Here is a 15,000-nt window from a genome sequence, read left to right as displayed (position 1 = left end):
CACTAGACCAACAGTAAGAGGCAGCACTTGACACAGAACAACCAGTCAGCCAGCCAATGGGGGCTTGCCAACCACACTCCCCCACTCCTCGCTCCTGCGTTGACAGGAAAGGCGATTTCATAACAGTGGTTCAGATCGTAATAGTTTAAAGATGTGCTCAGTCAGCTCCATGTCTGGTTCCAGGCCGGGCCTTCTGTGACAAGGTGGATCGTTTGAAGCTGGCTGAGATCGTGAAGCAGGCCATCGAGGAGAAGACCAACTTGGAAGAGCCGCACTAGCAAGATATCGCTGTGTTTTTCTATCCTTTCATATAACCCTTTTTAAGCCAGCATCTGTATAGAGGCTTTTATAACTGTACATTTTACTTGCTGAAATATTTTCCTTGAACTCCCTACCAAGACCTATTGTACAGCTGTAGATACTCAGAGGACTCGGTACTTTAATTTTTTTTGTTTTGTTATTATTATAAACAACCATATATTTTTGGTGGGTTTATTTTTGCAAAAAGTAAACTAGCAGAAAGGAGAGGGCAAAAATGTTCAGAAGAAAAGGAGGAATGTTTTTTTTTACAGGCGACTCATCCTAGATGTCCTACATCAATGTTTTAGTTCTCTAACCGATTTTATTTCCTTTTATTGTATTTAATTTCTTGCAATCATTTTTTAACAACGATATTAGTTCTATTTATTGAACAATGAGTTCCGTTACGTTAAACCCTTGCGCCTTTTTTGATGTCATATCAGCCTCAGAAGCAAACGCACAGACACGCAGCTCTTGTTAAGACTAAATCAAAACAAGATGTTTAACAGGACAACAAGAATAATCTAACGAGAAGTTTGCAGTGCAATAGTGATTCTGGTTGTTTGCATATCATGTGAAGCTTCTCTAGCTTTGTATACATACAAATACATACTTGATGATGTGTGTATGTATGTGTTGCAGTATTATTGTGACGTGGAGCATCGACCTTTCTGTAGCTCCACTCACTGCTGTGTTAACGCGGTTAAACTTAGTTTTATCACAAGAGACCACTATTTATCAGACACCCAGAAGGCTCCAAGTCAGTACTTGGATTATTTGTAATGTGACATACTTTGAATCTTTTTTCTTTCTTTTTTATATATTCGCGCTCTTAATTAGTGCTTTGTCAAACTTCTAATCACCTGACGTCTTCTAAAGTCTTAGCCTTATTCTGATGGGAGCAGATTTGGTCTCGAGTCTGTTTTTATTATCGTTTATTTTCTTCTTTTATATATGAACGTGTGGGACAATAGCGAGGCAACCCATGAGCTGCATGAAATCTTCTCATACAACACGGAGCTGAAAACTGCTCTTTGATTTCAAAGAGAAAAAAAGATTGTGCGTGCGTGCGTGCGTGCTTGAGGATTTTATGTGCGTGTGCGCGGGAGAGCGAGATTGTCAGCCAGCTTGTTCTGTTGTTGAACAAACCCTACCGCTGCGAGATTAGACACGTTCGATTTAGCTCATAAAGCTGACAGGACTGAGAGCCGAAGACCATGAAGTGAAAAGGACACCGTGGGGAATATCAATCAAATGTACGCTACTTAAAAACCCTCCGTGGCTGGAAACGGGTTTTCTGGTAAATCAGAATCCTTCGTTCATACTTGATGCTAATGCTGTGGAACGCGGAGCGTTGCCCTGGTTTTATAGACTCAACCTGTCTTTACTGCTGTCACCTGTCTGAAGGAATTATGGAAAAATCATCCATTTAACAGGCTCTGCATATTCAATCTGAACATAATTGGATGGGTCTAGGTTTAGCTCTCTAACACATACAGTTAGCTATATTACAGCCAGATGGTGTCAAATCAGAGAATTCTTATAGTTTAAACATTTTGGGGTGAGAGGCATGCACACAGTCTCTCTCCCCCTGTTTTCTAATGTAGCACTTAAACCGTCATGGAAGACTTCAGTTCTGTATGTTCCTCGGTCAGTATTTCCCCTCCCCCCTGCTGGCATTACCATCCACATGCTGACTGTTTGTAATAAAGGAAGTCTTTACAACATAAATAACTGGTCTGGGTCCCCTTTGGTCTGGTTGTTTTGTTTCAACACAAACATTAAACACCATCAGTCATCAGTTGTTGTACACGTTCTACACATGTTGTACTGTACACATGACTGACAGTGACCTCGTGTATACAAGGTGTCAAGACGGGTTACTGTCACAAAGCTAAATTCCTGTCTAACGCGCGCACACATACTCCCCCTCGTGAGGGCCCTAGATTTCCTCATTGTTTAGACACTAAATTGCCTGTTACAAAACACTACAGTGTTTGCCAATTCATCTCTATTAGTGATGTGAATATTAGCCGCTAACGAGCGGATAGAACAGCGCGGGGAGCTGATTAGCATGCCTGGGTAATTAGTGTGTAATTCTGCACGCTCGCAGGATTGTCGGTAATTGTTTGCATAGTTAGCACCTCCGCACAGACATTAGCAATGCAGATGAGGAGGGGATTGAGAGCGGCGGCAGTCAACCACGTGGGACACGATGGTGTATGTCTGCCACCCTTACTCTAGTCTCTAACCCCCAGAACAAACCATTTATCGACTAAAATTAACATATGTACTTGAGTCTGATGTCAGTAAAGTCAGCCACATGGGCCCACTACATTAAGCCCACCCAGTTGGGAACGCACTTATCTAAAACAAGTAGCCAGTTTTGAGCATGCGATTCTCCATAGACTGAGTGTCTCTTTCTGTCCGGTGAATCAACGTAAACGAATGATGGCCATGTGTGTTGAACAAAGCAGCGTTCACTGACATTATTACTGACACGAAACGATCGCTAGATTGGCGTATTTGATTTCAACACCACAGTAATATAAAGTATTAAGATATCACCATGTATTTTTGAGGTTATGGAAAACTTAGGCCTTCGTACAGTAGGGGGCGATAATGCATTATTGGTTGCAATCTGCCGTAGTCTACCCTCAGAAGAAAAAATTGCGTCACGCAAAAAAAAACATGTCGGCGTTCTGGATGTCAATGTCGTGGCTTCACTGACTCAGAACCTAAAATAGATATGTAATTACAGTTTATATTTTGATATTGTATCGACAGGTTGAAACAGCCGAGAAGCCGTCAACGACACGTTGAAAAGGATTTGAAGATGCAGCACGGCGACGTAAGTAACTGCAATGAATGGTGTACGGATATTGATTTCTCCGTTTGCTAGCTAGCGTATCGATAGCCTACTAACATGTTCATCAGGGAATTTCAAGTCCTGTTTTTAAATGGTTATCTCCCCGGTAGACATTCGATATTTGTTTTCAGATATTTTTTAATTTGGTCCATAAATCGCAACCAGCAAACATGAACGCCTATGAAACTGCGGTAAAGTGACGGGTTCGTCTGTGTGCTAACGAGCTAGCCAAACGCACGGGGAATGCATGTAGGTTAAACAGTGACATCCAGTTCTGTCCCTGTAGGTTATCTGTAACGTTATATGTAACAAACTGTTCTGCTTGTAGGTTTCGAGCCTCTATTCTTATGATAATTTGCTCTCAACAGGACAAAAACTTCAGCAGGAACGAGTTCAACATAACAGGCCTGTGCAACCACCGGAGAGGAAAGGGGCAAGTTGTTTTCTAATGATATTAAACGTGTAGTTATGTTAGTCTGCATATTGATAATACATAGTTACTGTTGCCTCAGATAATCTGAAGATAGTGTCTAAAATGCAATTCTTAAAACGACAATGTTTTCTGTACATGAAGATTATTGAGAGAGCAGCTTTTCCAGCGACAGAGTAAAGAGTTGTGTTTTGGTATGCAGATAGATGACGTCTCCATCATTCGTGTCTCTCAGGTGAAGTCGAGTGAGAACTATGAGAAGGCCTTGGATCAGATTGCCAAAAACCTCTCTATTGACCTCGCTTCATCAGACAGTAAGCAACCATACGCTCTTGTATGAACACCCTGAAGTTTATGTATGTTAAATATGCAATTTGTCATCCTGACAATAATGCCAATGAATGTTCCCCCCCCCCCCCAAGGAGGAAGCTGGTTCCCCTCAGCAGAAAAGTGGAATGAAGAGAGAAAAGAGTCTCGTCTGACTGTTTCTCATTTGTTAGCTCCTAATCAACTCATGTGGTAATCACATTGTTGTGTGTGTTACAGTATGGATACATCTACAACTTCCCCATCCATGCATTTGACAAGGCTCTGGAAAAAGCCTTTTTGCATCGAGGAACCCCTCACCTTGTCAGCCTTGAGGTAATATGGTCTTCATAAATATTGTTAATTGGATTTTGGTTAATTTTGTCTTGAACATAGTCATGTCCCAATATTGTTCATATGGGTTTATATTAATTGGTACCTTCATTTGCACTTTTACTTCATGTCTTTTGAACAGTCTCCTTCTGGACATGGACCCAGCCAGCTGTAATCATCTTCTGACCATCCCTGGCTAGCTCCTGAGCAATTCCGGCCTAAAACAGCCCCCGTACGCGCTCTCGAACTCCTTCTCCTGCATTTTTACCAACAAAAAAAAATTACTTAGCTAAGGCTAAGTTATTGATTGTTTTTATTGTATGTAATGATCTGAAATAAACATGTTCAAAGACAGAATCAGTCTTTTGTCAACTTTATATAAACAGAACAACATGTCCAGATCCAGCACAGGGTCTGATGGTAGTTCTGGACCCCCCAGTCTGGTATAGGAGGTAGCAGTGTTGATGTCTCTGGCATATCATTTGTAGGCAGCACAGCTACTGTCCACATGTAGAAGTCTGGAACAAAACACAACCATCAAGTTTGCTGTGAGATCTCCACATCTACCTTTTCCAGCTACGTTCATGTCAGACCTGTACTTTCCCTCGGTGGTTGTGGACAGCAGCAGATGCGTCAGCCAGTCTCCTCACCAGCACACTCACACGCCACCTTAAACACAGAATGATACTGATGAGCTGACAGAAGAGCCACAACAGGAAATGGAATCTGACCAGGCTGCAGTGATGGTCTTCTCCAGGATGGTGATCCGGCTCTGCTCCTCAGGACCATCACACCTCCAGGTACCACCAATCCTGTTAGGACGCACAGACTTGGAGGCTGCGCAGTTGCTCTTTGATGAGAGCACAGTTATAACTGTACTCCAGTACTATAGTACAGCCTGGTTTACAATCAACCAGGGTCCTAGATTGGCTGCAGACAGATACAAGCAGCCCACCTGTCTATGAACAGTGGCAGGATGCCAGCGTAGACCCTGCGCAGAGGCAGCTTGTGTTCCACCTCCATGTGGGACAGGACCAGACGCAGCACCGTGTCGTACCGGTTGGGCCTCCGGGAGGCGACAGTGAGCAGGGGATTTTTCCAACGCATGGCAACACCACCTGAAACAGTCAGGCATCTCAGAACTGCATCCATCAAATTTGTCAAAGAAAAGCAACAGATATCTACAACAGCAGCCTGAGGCAGCATTGATCAAGCAAGTAATAGCCCACTGCATGTACGAGCTACAGTCGTGTGGATCTGGTTGTACCTGTATGAGAGGGGCTTTAGATGTGTACAGGTGGTTGAAGAGGGCGTGGTGGAGAACCTCAGCTCTGTTGTACTGGAGCAGTTCTGCAGCAGGCTGGTACCAGAGGAGGGAAACATGCACACAAAAACATGCGTACCGTCAGTGTATGAAGAACCGCAGTCTTAGTTCAAGTCTATGCATCTTCCTCTACATTACGGTGTTCAATCCTAATGTTTCTCTGCTCCAACACACCTGATATAAATAAAGATTCATCAGGCTTCCTCAGAGCTTGACAAGAAGCCATTCATCTGAATCAGGAGTGCTGGATCAGGGAAACATCAAAAACACAGGACAGCAGCCCCTGAAGAGCAGGGTTGAACACCCCTGCTCTACAATGAGCCCAGGAGTTCCTCTGCAGGGTTAAGAGTATTCTAGTTTCAGGCATGGAGATCATCTCTATTTCTCAGGCATGATAACGTGCAATTTGCGTGTTACTTGCCTGTTAGTGAGTGGCACACAGCCAGAAGAAGCTGGACTGGGCCAATGTCTATAATTATGTAGTACCGGCCACTCCCATTGTTAATTGGCAGGGGAATGTGGATTGGATTTGTTTAGGTGTTCTTCTTTAATCAATCACAAAATAACAATCTTCATGTTTGTATGTTGTATTGTTATTATGTATATTTATTGTATAATTCACGTTTTGTTCACACCAACCAAGTTAACAAGGTTGGGATGTGTGATGATGAGCACCCCTGCAGATGGTTTGGTCCATTTTAATTGAACACCTGGACAAAGCTCATTTTGTGAATGTGATGGATACTAAATGCTGAATGAATGCCTGAAACAGTGATATTTTCTTGGTTATGGGCACAAATAAATGTACGTTTGAACAGCTGAACTCGAGTTCTTGCATTAAAAACGATAATGTTTTGAATTGTGAGAACTAAATGTAGATAGTTTAGCGTTCAGTGATGACCACCGCCATCTGGTGGTTTGAGAACTGCACCTGTAATTCTCCCTTTAAACCACGAGATGGCGGTATCGAAACGCAGCCCAGCGGGCGCTGTCGAAACAGTGTCCTTTAAAAAACCCTTCCATAGGGCTGCGCTTTACCATCGCCATCTGGTGGTTTACTGTGCGAACTGCACCTGTAATTCTCCCTTTAAACCACGAGATGGCGGTATCGAAGCGCAGCCCAATGGCGCTGTCGAAACAGTGCCCTTTAAAAAACCCTTCCATAGGGCTGCGCTTTACCATTGCCATCTGGTGGTTTACTGTGAGAACGGCACCTTTAATTCTCACATTAAACCGCTAGATGGCGATATTAAAGCGCAACCCAATGGTGGCATTTGAATAGTACCCCTTTAAAAACTGCTTTCATATTGTTGTAATTTATTAGTTTCATTGGTAACATTAATATGCAATTAATCAATATATGAATTAGTCAATCATCACAAAAAATGTAATGTTATGAGTGTGATACATATCGTGCTAATGCTCATTCCGGTGATTTTATTATATTAACTTGGGTCAAATCATGACACTTTTCTCCAAGCCCGCAGCAAGCTGAAATTCTCCGACAGCTATAAGACCCACCTTCATGTGACCACCAGGGAGCACTGAACATCTATATTTGTATTTCTATTTCCCACAAACACACTCTGATCACAAAACTCTTAAAATCCAGGCCCATGTGATTGTGCACCAATACAGGTCTGACACGATTTGACAAGTCTTAGCAATGTGGCAAGACACTCATTTGGTTGGAAATTCCACCGTGCTGTTTACATCTGCTTCGTTCCAATACCGCGCTGAAGAAACACCTCCACCATTCACAGCATGCCACAGCCAAAAATGTGTTACCATGGCAACCATACCTCGCAGGAGGTGAGTGACACACAAAACCCTGAAGTAGGAAATGCAAGGTGTGTGTGTGTGTGTGTGTGCATCTAAGGTATAACCTATAGATTATGTTCCTGCATGTGAATGAGTCATACATAGCCACCCGAATCAAATCTCATGCTGCTCTCTCTATTACACCCTTGGTCACACACACACACACACACACACACACACACACACACACACACACACACACACACACACACACACACACACACGGTAAGCTGTCAGTGGAGAGATAAGCGAGTCTTTTGAAGGTGGAAATGAGTTTTGGCGGCTGACTGCTCCTGTCTCTCAGGTCATGTGACTAAATCCTGCAGTCATATAAACATGGGCAGATAAGACACCAAGCGACACTGTTAGTATGTACAGTACTCTCCTCTCTCCGTCTCTCTCTCTCTCACACACACACACACACACACATCTGTCTCTTTCACCACACTACCACAACCTCTGTCTTTCTTGGGTAAGATTTGTCTGTGTTGTGTGTGTAAGTCTGCATGCGTGTGTACAAGTGTGTACAAGTGTGAGAATGTGTATGCGTGTGTGCAGCTCAGCAATCCCGCCCAAGTCCCTTGTGGCTGCGGAGTTAATTGGTGGCAGATAAACTGTGTTTGTGGAGCGGTGTGTGAACTCACCAATCAGAGAGAGATTTACAGTGTGTGTTTTAGAGTCTAATTACTCTCCTGGTTCCTCAGAGAGCTGCATTAGCTGCTGCTATCCCTGGCCAGGGGTGGAGGGTGGAGCGTGTGCACTGGAGTATGTTAGTGTGTGACTTGAGTGTTTGTAACAGTGTGTACGTGTTTGTCTATGCATGTGTTTTCACATCTCTTTGTCCGTGTGTGTATGACTGTGTGTGTAGATATGTATGATTGTGTGTTGGGATGTGTGTGCGTGTGTGTGTGTGTGTGTGTGTTTCCTCTCACCTTGGCTCTCTTCCAGACATGGAGAGCTAATTGGAATTAGAGTAACATTCCTCAAAGGCCATTCATTTAGCGGCAGGCTGAGTGCGACTGAGTGAGTGTGTTGTAGGCTGGTGAGGGCCCTAGCGATCGGCGCTAACAACGTTTTATTCTGATTTTAACGAGGGGTAATCACTCGGCTGGAGAGCCAGAGAAATAAAAGCGGAGGAGAAAAAAAGAGAGAAGAGGGGGAAGCAATTATCTCTTGTTTCAGTGTTGAGTCACGGCAGTGTCTGCCTGCCTGCCTCGCTCCAGGACCATTAGAGAGACACTGTTACAGCTTTTATTAATCACCACTGAACCACTCTTTCCTGTCACTATCGAACTATACTAACCTGACACCATACTACCAAACTATACTCTGGTGTCTATGATTATAGTTAGCTCACTAAACTACTGAACGATATTATACTGTGGCGTTAGTATTAAACTAAGTCAGAGGAAGAGAGGGACACAGGTAGAGAGTGAGGCTCAGTGTTCAGCCTGGCGTTCAGCCTGGCGTTCAGCCTGGCGTTCAGCCTGGCGTTCAGCCTGGTGTTCAGCCTGGCGTTCAGCCTGGCGTTCAGCCTGGCGTTCAGCCTGGCGTTCAGCTCGGTGTTCAGCCTGGTGTTCAGCCTGGTGTTCAGCCTGGTGTTCAGCCTGGTGTTCAGCTAAGTGTTCAGCCTGGTGTTCAGCCTGGTGTTCAGCTCGGTGTTCAGCCTGGTGTTCAGCCTGGTGTTCAGCTCAGTGTTCAGCCTGGTGTTCAGTTCAGTGTTCAGCCTGGTGTTCAGCCTGGTGTTCAGCTCAGTGTTCAGCCTGGTGTTCAGCTCAGAGTTCAGCCTGGTGTTCAGCTCAGTGTTGAGCCTGGTGTTCAGCCTGTTGTTCAGCTCAGTGTTCAGCCTGGTGTTCAGCTCAGTGTTCAGCCTGGTGTTCAGCTCAGTGTTCAGCCTGGTGTTCAGCCTGGTGTTCAGCCTGGTGTTCAGCCTGGTGTTCAGCTCAGTGTTCAGCCTGGTGTTCAGCCTGGTGTTCAGCTCAGTGTTCAGCCTGGTGTTCAGCTCAGTGTTGAGCCTGGTGTTTGCGGCGGCAGGCGGCTTGGAGCAGTGGGGAGACGGAGAGATGGAGGGGAGGGAGGGTGAAGAGGGGATGGGTGGAGGAGCGAGGCAGACGGGTCGATGCTGGTCAGATGCTGATCTGCGGGTGGTGAGGGGAGCCTGCTGGAGCATGTCCTGCGTTTAGCGAGGGCAGAGGCTACATCGATTCACTCGCTAATCTGCCAGGAGTGGAGGAGAGAGATACGAAAGATAGAGAGAGGACAAGGGAGGAAGACAGGGAGATAGAACGAGAGGGAGAGGGTGGAGAGAGGGAGGAGTGGGGAGAAAGACAGGAGATAGAGATAGGAAGAGAGAGAGAGGAAGGGGATGAAGAGAGGCAATATATAGATAGGGAACGAGAGAAAGGGGGATGGAAATAGTGAGAGAAAAAAAGGTATGAACACATGGAGGTAGAGAGAGGGGGACAGAGAGAGGGAGGTAGACAGAGAGAGAGGGGTATCTACAGTGGATAGAGAGAGAGAGATGTTGCAGATTAAGGAACATTGACAGTGGAGACCAGCTCAGGGTCTGCCCCCACCTAAACTCAGATCACACCCTGCCCCCCCCCCCCCCCATCCTCCCTCATCCTCCCCCTGGAGTGATTGAGTCAATAGAGCGTGATCCTCCCCCCCACACCCTTCCTCACTCTCCTCACCCAAGCCTCAGGCGTCCCCTCTCCTCTCCTCTCCCACCCTCCTCCCCTCTCTTCTCCCATCCACTTTATCACAGCTCTTCTCCACACGAAGGATTTCACCAAACCCACTGAGCGGAAAATGGAGGCTAGTGGAGAGGTCGACACAGTTCCATCTGAGAGAGACTGGGGCTCACGGACTGCAGCTTCCACACACACACACACACGCACAAAAACACACACACACACGTTAGGTCCAATAATTTATGCCAGTTGATCTACAGTTGTGAGTTGGATAAACACACAGTTGCCCTCAACTCATCTTGACATTTCTGAGGCCACAGCTCCAGACAAATGGGCTACTTTGATATTACAGTGCATTACTCCTTTAGCGGTAGAAACACCAGGGACATTCCGGTTGGAGTTTGAGATTAAGTTAAGTACAGCAGTTTCAGTCCAACAGAAGGACAAACGTTTGTTTGATCAGAACCAGGGGATTATGCAAATCACACGCCCTGATCTGTGGCGCGTTAATCCCGCTGCTATGTGCAATCCCATAAAAAGTGTCTGTGAGATTAACAGCAGATTAGCGACGTAGCGCGCACATATTTAACAGATTAAAACCCTCGAAATCCGGTCCTGTGGGAGGGTCTGGCGGGCTCCCAGTCCATAACCGTCAGCGATTAATGCAGTGGGTGCATAATTACGGGAGGTTTATATTCTGTGTGTGTGTGTGGCGCGGAAAGACGGACTGAAAGACTATGCAGCACGCAACAGTGGTCTATGTGTCCTTTTTAATCAGTCTAAAGTCAGATCTCGTCTTCGTATCTGTAATCAAGGACATTCGTATATGGATGAATCCTCTCAAGAGACCTCACGGTATAGGACAACTCCAGAGCGGATCACGTGGAATGCCTTCCTTCCATTTTCGCTGTCGTCATTCCGCTGGAAGAATGCAGAACACAGCTATAGGTGACTGCAGTGAACAACTACTCCCGAAGGACTGGAATGGACCAGATTGTTGTTCCTGCTCCTGACGCTCCCTCGTCTGTGACATTTAGAGATCGTCACTGTCTCGCATCCTCATCCTTCTCCCCCTCCTCCCACGACCGTTGGCATTCAAACGCAGCAGCAGAGCTCGCGGTAATCAGCCTTGTGTGATAGAGACACGAGGTGAGGGTGGCTGGGGACTTGTGTGTCTGCTCTACGGTAGACAGGCAGCTCCTTCAGAGACTCCTGCAGCTGTTGCTGTCGCCACTTCATTAAGACCTTCAGCCAGCCTTCTCTGTCGAGTCAGGCTAAACGAGGCTTGTGTGTGTGTGTGTGTGTGTGGGGGGGGGGGGGGTACATTTGATTGTTATGAAAGGAAACGATGTACCGAAGCACTGTCGTCTTCTATTGGATTCAAAGAGATCTGTAGCACCGGGGTAATTGTTCCCCGCTCACATTTAAATACACACACACAGTTATACTACTTCTAGCCCACACAAACACCCCCCTTTCCATCATGCTCGCATGCGCACACACACACACACACAACCTTTATCTCCCTCCTATTGAATAACTCTCTGATGTTTTCCATATTCCATGTGAGGGATTATTACGGCTTACCCACAATCCCCTGCAGCTGATTATCCCCTGTGTTGACAGGACAGAGCAGTGCTATCTGCTGTGTGCAGTGTCCTGGGGTGTGTGTGTGTGTGTGTGTGTGTGTGCAGCCTGCAATATGGATTCTCTGTGTGTGTGTGTAACCTACAAAATGGTGTGTGTGTGTTACTCGGTGTGTGTGTGTGTTACTAGGTGTGTGTGTGTGTGTTACTAGGTGTGTGAGTGTTACTAGGTGTGTGTGTGTGTTAGTGATCCAGAGGCCTAGGGAGCCAGGCAGGTGTTTGTGCCTGATAGCCAGAGCACCTACAGCTCTAGCAGAGCTGATCATCTCTGTCGGGTGTAGCAGCACCTCAGGTGGGAGACAGCGCTAAGCTCATTAGCCCGCTAACGCTAACATGATAACAGTGGCACGCCAATGGGCTTCCTCTCACGCGCTAGGACGCTAACACCCTAGCGGCCCACTGCTAACATGCTACATACAGTAGCACACCGCAGAGACACATTAGCACACTGGGGCCATTAGCACGCTGACACATTAGAGAGCCAGAACAAATCAACAGTGATGAAGGAGAAGAAGAAAAAAAAGTGGATACTGTAGACACACCGCGGAGATAAATGGGATTACGGATGGGAGAGATTACGGATGGGAGAGATTTAGGGGAATAATCCTCCTGGATATCACTGAGGTAGCTGTGATCACGAGGGGGACAAAGAGATGGAGGGGTGGAGGGAGTGTGGGAGGGAGGGAGGAGGAAGGCGAGGGAGGGGGACTAAAATGGCGCACAGGAGTAGTTGTCGCCAGTCGCCGCAAAGAACGACGCCAGGGACGAGACAGACGTAAGAAAACAGAACATTTATTTGTCTAGACATTTCAAATCAGTGAATAATTAGCTATCATTAAGACCATTTAGTGTTTTTTTCCTGGTTAGATTTTGTTCCCATGTAAAAGTCATACCAAACATGTTCGTTATTACTAAAGCATTTACTGTAAGAAAAAAACAAAACAACAAAAAAACCTGACATATGTACACTTTTTACAAATGTTCGACCATAACAAAAATACAAAGATAACTAATCGTAAGCAAAAGAGGAACAGATGGGCGAGGGGTACAACAGGAAGGTGTGAAAGGTCATCGTCGTGACAATGGGCTGAGGTCACGGTCAGGGTCAGAGGTCACAGGGCTGTTTTAACATTCATCGTCTGTAAAAAATAAAAATAAAAACGCCGCCATTCGGGCAATCCCAAAGTTTCAAACTCATCCATCCCGTCTGATCCATCCAACCGTCTTGTCTATCGAGTGTCCATCTGTCCGTCCATCTGTCCGTGTACCTGTCCGTCTACCTGTCCGTCTACCTGTCTGTCTACCTGTCTGTCTACCTGTCTGTCTACCTGTCTGTCTACCTGTCCATCCATCTGTGTACCTGTCTGTCTACCTGTCTGTCTACCTGTCTGTCTACCTGTCTGTCTACCTGTCCATCCATCTGTGTACCTGTCTGTCTACCTGTCTGTCTACCTGTCCATCCATCTGTCTACCCGTCTGTCTACCTGTCTGTCTATCCATAGTCAACCCATCCGTCTGTTTGTTTACCGTCCATCCCTCCGAGTACTGGGGGCTCCACCTGGGGGTGGGGTGTGGTGATGTGCTGGTCCTGGATCAGCTGATCACAGCAGGGAACACAGCGGACAGCTGCTTTGGTTGGTCCGTGGCCGACCTCAGGTCAGCGTTAGTAGATGACCTCATAGACGGTGGCCTTCTTGTCCCCAGAGCCAGTGACAATGTACTTGTCGTCAACGGAGATGTCACAACTCAGCACCGAGGAGGACTCCTTAGACTGGTGGAGGCAGAGGAGAAGGGGAGGAGGAGAGAGAGGGGGGAGGGAGAGGGGGAGAGAAAGAGAGGGGGGAGAGAGAGGGGGATAAGAGGGGGAGAGAAAGAGAGGGGGAGGAGAGAGAGGGGGAGAGAGAGAGAGAGAGAGAGAGAGAGAGAGAGAGAGAGAGAGAGAGAGAGAGAGAGAGAGAGAGAGAGAGAGAGAGAGAGGAGAGAGAAGGAGAGAGAGAGGGGGAGGGAGAGAAGGGGAGGGAGAGAGGGAGGAGGAGAGGGTGAGGAGAGAGAGAGGAGGAGTCAGGAAATGGAGGGGGGAGGAGGTTGAGATAGTGGGGGAAGGAGAAGATGGACAAGGGGGAGAGAGAGGGGGGGAGAGGGAGGAGGAGAGAGAGGGGGGGGGGAGAGAGAGAGAGAGAGAGGGGGAGAGGAGAGAGGAGAAGGAGAGAGAGAGGGGGAGGGAGGGAGAGAAGGGGAGGGAGAGAGGGAGGGAGGAGGATGAGATAGTGGGGGGAGGAGAAGATGGACAAGGGGGAGAGAGAGGGAGAGGGGGGGGAGAAGGAGGGAGAAAAGGAAATGAGTCAGGAAAACAGATTAGGTTGTGATCTCCCATGTGTAGGCCAGGTATTACTGTGTGCTACTGAAGCTGGGTAGCAGCTGTGTGGGTGATGAGATGGAAGTACCTGGAATATACTGGCTCCATAGGGGGTCCTCCATGCATTCAGCAAGTTGTCCTTGCCTGTGCTCACAAACCATTTGCCTAAGGACAGACAGGACAGGCATTTTATAAGCATGGAAAGGTCAGAAAGAGAGAGAGACAGAGAGAGAGAGTGAGAGAGAGATTCAGACATAAAGTAAAAGTAAGAGATGTAGTGAGAATGAGACAGATGCTGTATATCTGTCTCTGTGTGAGAAAGAGAGATAGAGAAGGAGAGAGCGAAAGTAAGAGATGCAGTAAGAAAGAGAGACAGAAGCACACAGAAAGAGAGAGACAGGCACAGAGAAAGAGAGACAGGGAGAAAGAGAGGTACACAGAGAGAGAGACAGAGAGAGAGTGAGTGAGAGGTATACAGGGAGACATAAAGAGAAAAAGAGAGAGAGACAGGGAGAGAGACATAGGTACACAGAGAGAGAGAGCGAGCGAGCCAGAGAGCCTGTCTCACCGCAGTAGGCGAACTGCAGGGAGAGCACGCAGCTCTCGTGCAGGTGCAGCTGGTACTTGTCAGGCTTGGTGACGTGCAGCACCTCCACATTACTGCTCTCCATGCCCACCGCCAGCCACTCTCCTGTAGGACAGTAACCCAGAGAGAAGATCTGCACGTGCACACACACACACACACACACACACACACAGAGAAGAGACACATTCACACACCATTAGGAAACAAAGTCATTAGTGCTTAGTACACAAGTGTGTGTGCATATCCAAGTGTGTGTATATGTGTCTCTGTGTGTGTGTGTGTGTGTTCCTCCACGTGTCTAGGCATGCTCCTGCAGCTGGCCTCCTGGGGGAGCAG

At 46.8% G+C, this 15,000-nt stretch overlaps 3 protein-coding genes and 1 long non-coding RNA gene across 13 annotated transcripts in view; 2 read left to right on the top strand and 2 right to left on the bottom strand.

Moving 5' to 3' along the window:
* The window catches only part of mapkapk5 (MAPK activated protein kinase 5), a 10,568-nt gene extending 8,534 nt beyond the window's left edge, over window positions 1-2,034 (top strand). For 3 of the 4 annotated variants that reach the window (XM_084690604.1, XM_084690605.1, XM_084690602.1), the window contains one exon: window positions 184-428. In XM_084690604.1, coding sequence (XP_084546730.1) covers window positions 184-278 — 95 coding nt within the window. In that variant the 3' untranslated portion in view covers window positions 279-428. Of the gene's footprint in view, window positions 1-183 lie in introns of all 4 variants that reach the window. The other variant, XM_084690603.1, reaches the window with a different exon arrangement.
* Window positions 2,035-2,967: 933 nt separating this feature from the next.
* On the top strand, window positions 2,968-4,595 carry LOC146233140 (uncharacterized). 3 transcript variants are annotated; one of them, XR_014742273.1, is made up of 5 exons: window positions 2,968-3,151; window positions 3,538-3,602; window positions 3,835-3,913; window positions 4,022-4,241; window positions 4,381-4,595. It is a non-coding gene; the product is annotated as an uncharacterized LOC146233140 (long non-coding RNA). The 3 variants fall into 3 exon arrangements; XR_014742271.1 differs by having other exon boundaries at window positions 2,970-3,151; window positions 4,146-4,241; XR_014742272.1 differs by lacking the exon at window positions 2,968-3,151 and adding an exon at window positions 3,303-3,418 and having other exon boundaries at window positions 4,146-4,241.
* LOC146233139 (TELO2-interacting protein 2-like) lies at window positions 4,535-6,001 on the bottom strand. 2 transcript variants are annotated; one of them, XM_084690532.1, is made up of 6 exons: window positions 5,984-6,000; window positions 5,737-5,896; window positions 5,506-5,598; window positions 5,194-5,356; window positions 4,832-4,907; window positions 4,535-4,756 (listed from the first exon to the last, which is right to left on the bottom strand). In XM_084690532.1, exons 4-6 carry the CDS (start codon window positions 5,343-5,345, stop codon window positions 4,736-4,738), a joined length of 249 nt encoding a protein of 82 aa, XP_084546658.1. In that variant the 5' UTR covers window positions 5,346-5,356; window positions 5,506-5,598; window positions 5,737-5,896; window positions 5,984-6,000; the 3' UTR covers window positions 4,535-4,735. The 2 variants fall into 2 exon arrangements, with proteins under 2 accessions (XP_084546658.1, XP_084546659.1); XM_084690533.1 differs by lacking the exon at window positions 5,737-5,896 and having other exon boundaries at window positions 5,984-6,001.
* A 6,497-nt stretch (window positions 6,002-12,498) lies between these two features.
* LOC146233138 (transducin-like enhancer protein 1) overlaps window positions 12,499-15,000 on the bottom strand; it is an 18,463-nt gene continuing 15,961 nt past the window's right edge. For all 4 annotated transcript variants that reach the window (XM_084690313.1, XM_084690314.1, XM_084690315.1 and 1 more), the window contains exons 18-20: window positions 14,647-14,797; window positions 14,167-14,243; window positions 12,499-13,493 (exon numbers count right to left, since the gene is read on the bottom strand). In XM_084690313.1, coding sequence (XP_084546439.1) covers window positions 13,386-13,493; window positions 14,167-14,243; window positions 14,647-14,797 — 336 coding nt within the window. In that variant the 3' untranslated portion in view covers window positions 12,499-13,385. The remainder of the gene's footprint in view (window positions 13,494-14,166; window positions 14,244-14,646; window positions 14,798-15,000) is intronic.

Source organism: Hypomesus nipponensis, chromosome 24 (genome assembly GCF_054491055.1).
Source record: "Hypomesus nipponensis isolate SF chromosome 24, ASM5449105v1, whole genome shotgun sequence".
Taxonomy (NCBI): domain Eukaryota; kingdom Metazoa; phylum Chordata; class Actinopteri; order Osmeriformes; family Osmeridae; genus Hypomesus; species Hypomesus nipponensis.
Note: the sequence above shows the minus strand (reverse complement) of the source record. Positions and strands in the feature narration are given on the sequence as shown.

Excerpts from the sequence above, each read along its gene's own strand:
- LOC146233139 (XM_084690533.1), bottom strand. The coding sequence starts at position 5,345 with ATGCGTTGGAAAAATCCCCTGCTCACTGTCGCCTCCCGGAGGCCCAAC. Across the intron at positions 4,908-5,193 it reads CTGCCACTGTTCATAGACAG|GTGGCGTGTGAGTGTGCTGG; the intron begins GTGGGCTGCTTG and ends TCTGTGTTTAAG. Across the intron at positions 4,757-4,831 it reads ACCACCGAGGGAAAGTACAG|ACTTCTACATGTGGACAGTA; the intron begins GTCTGACATGAA and ends GTTTTGTTCCAG.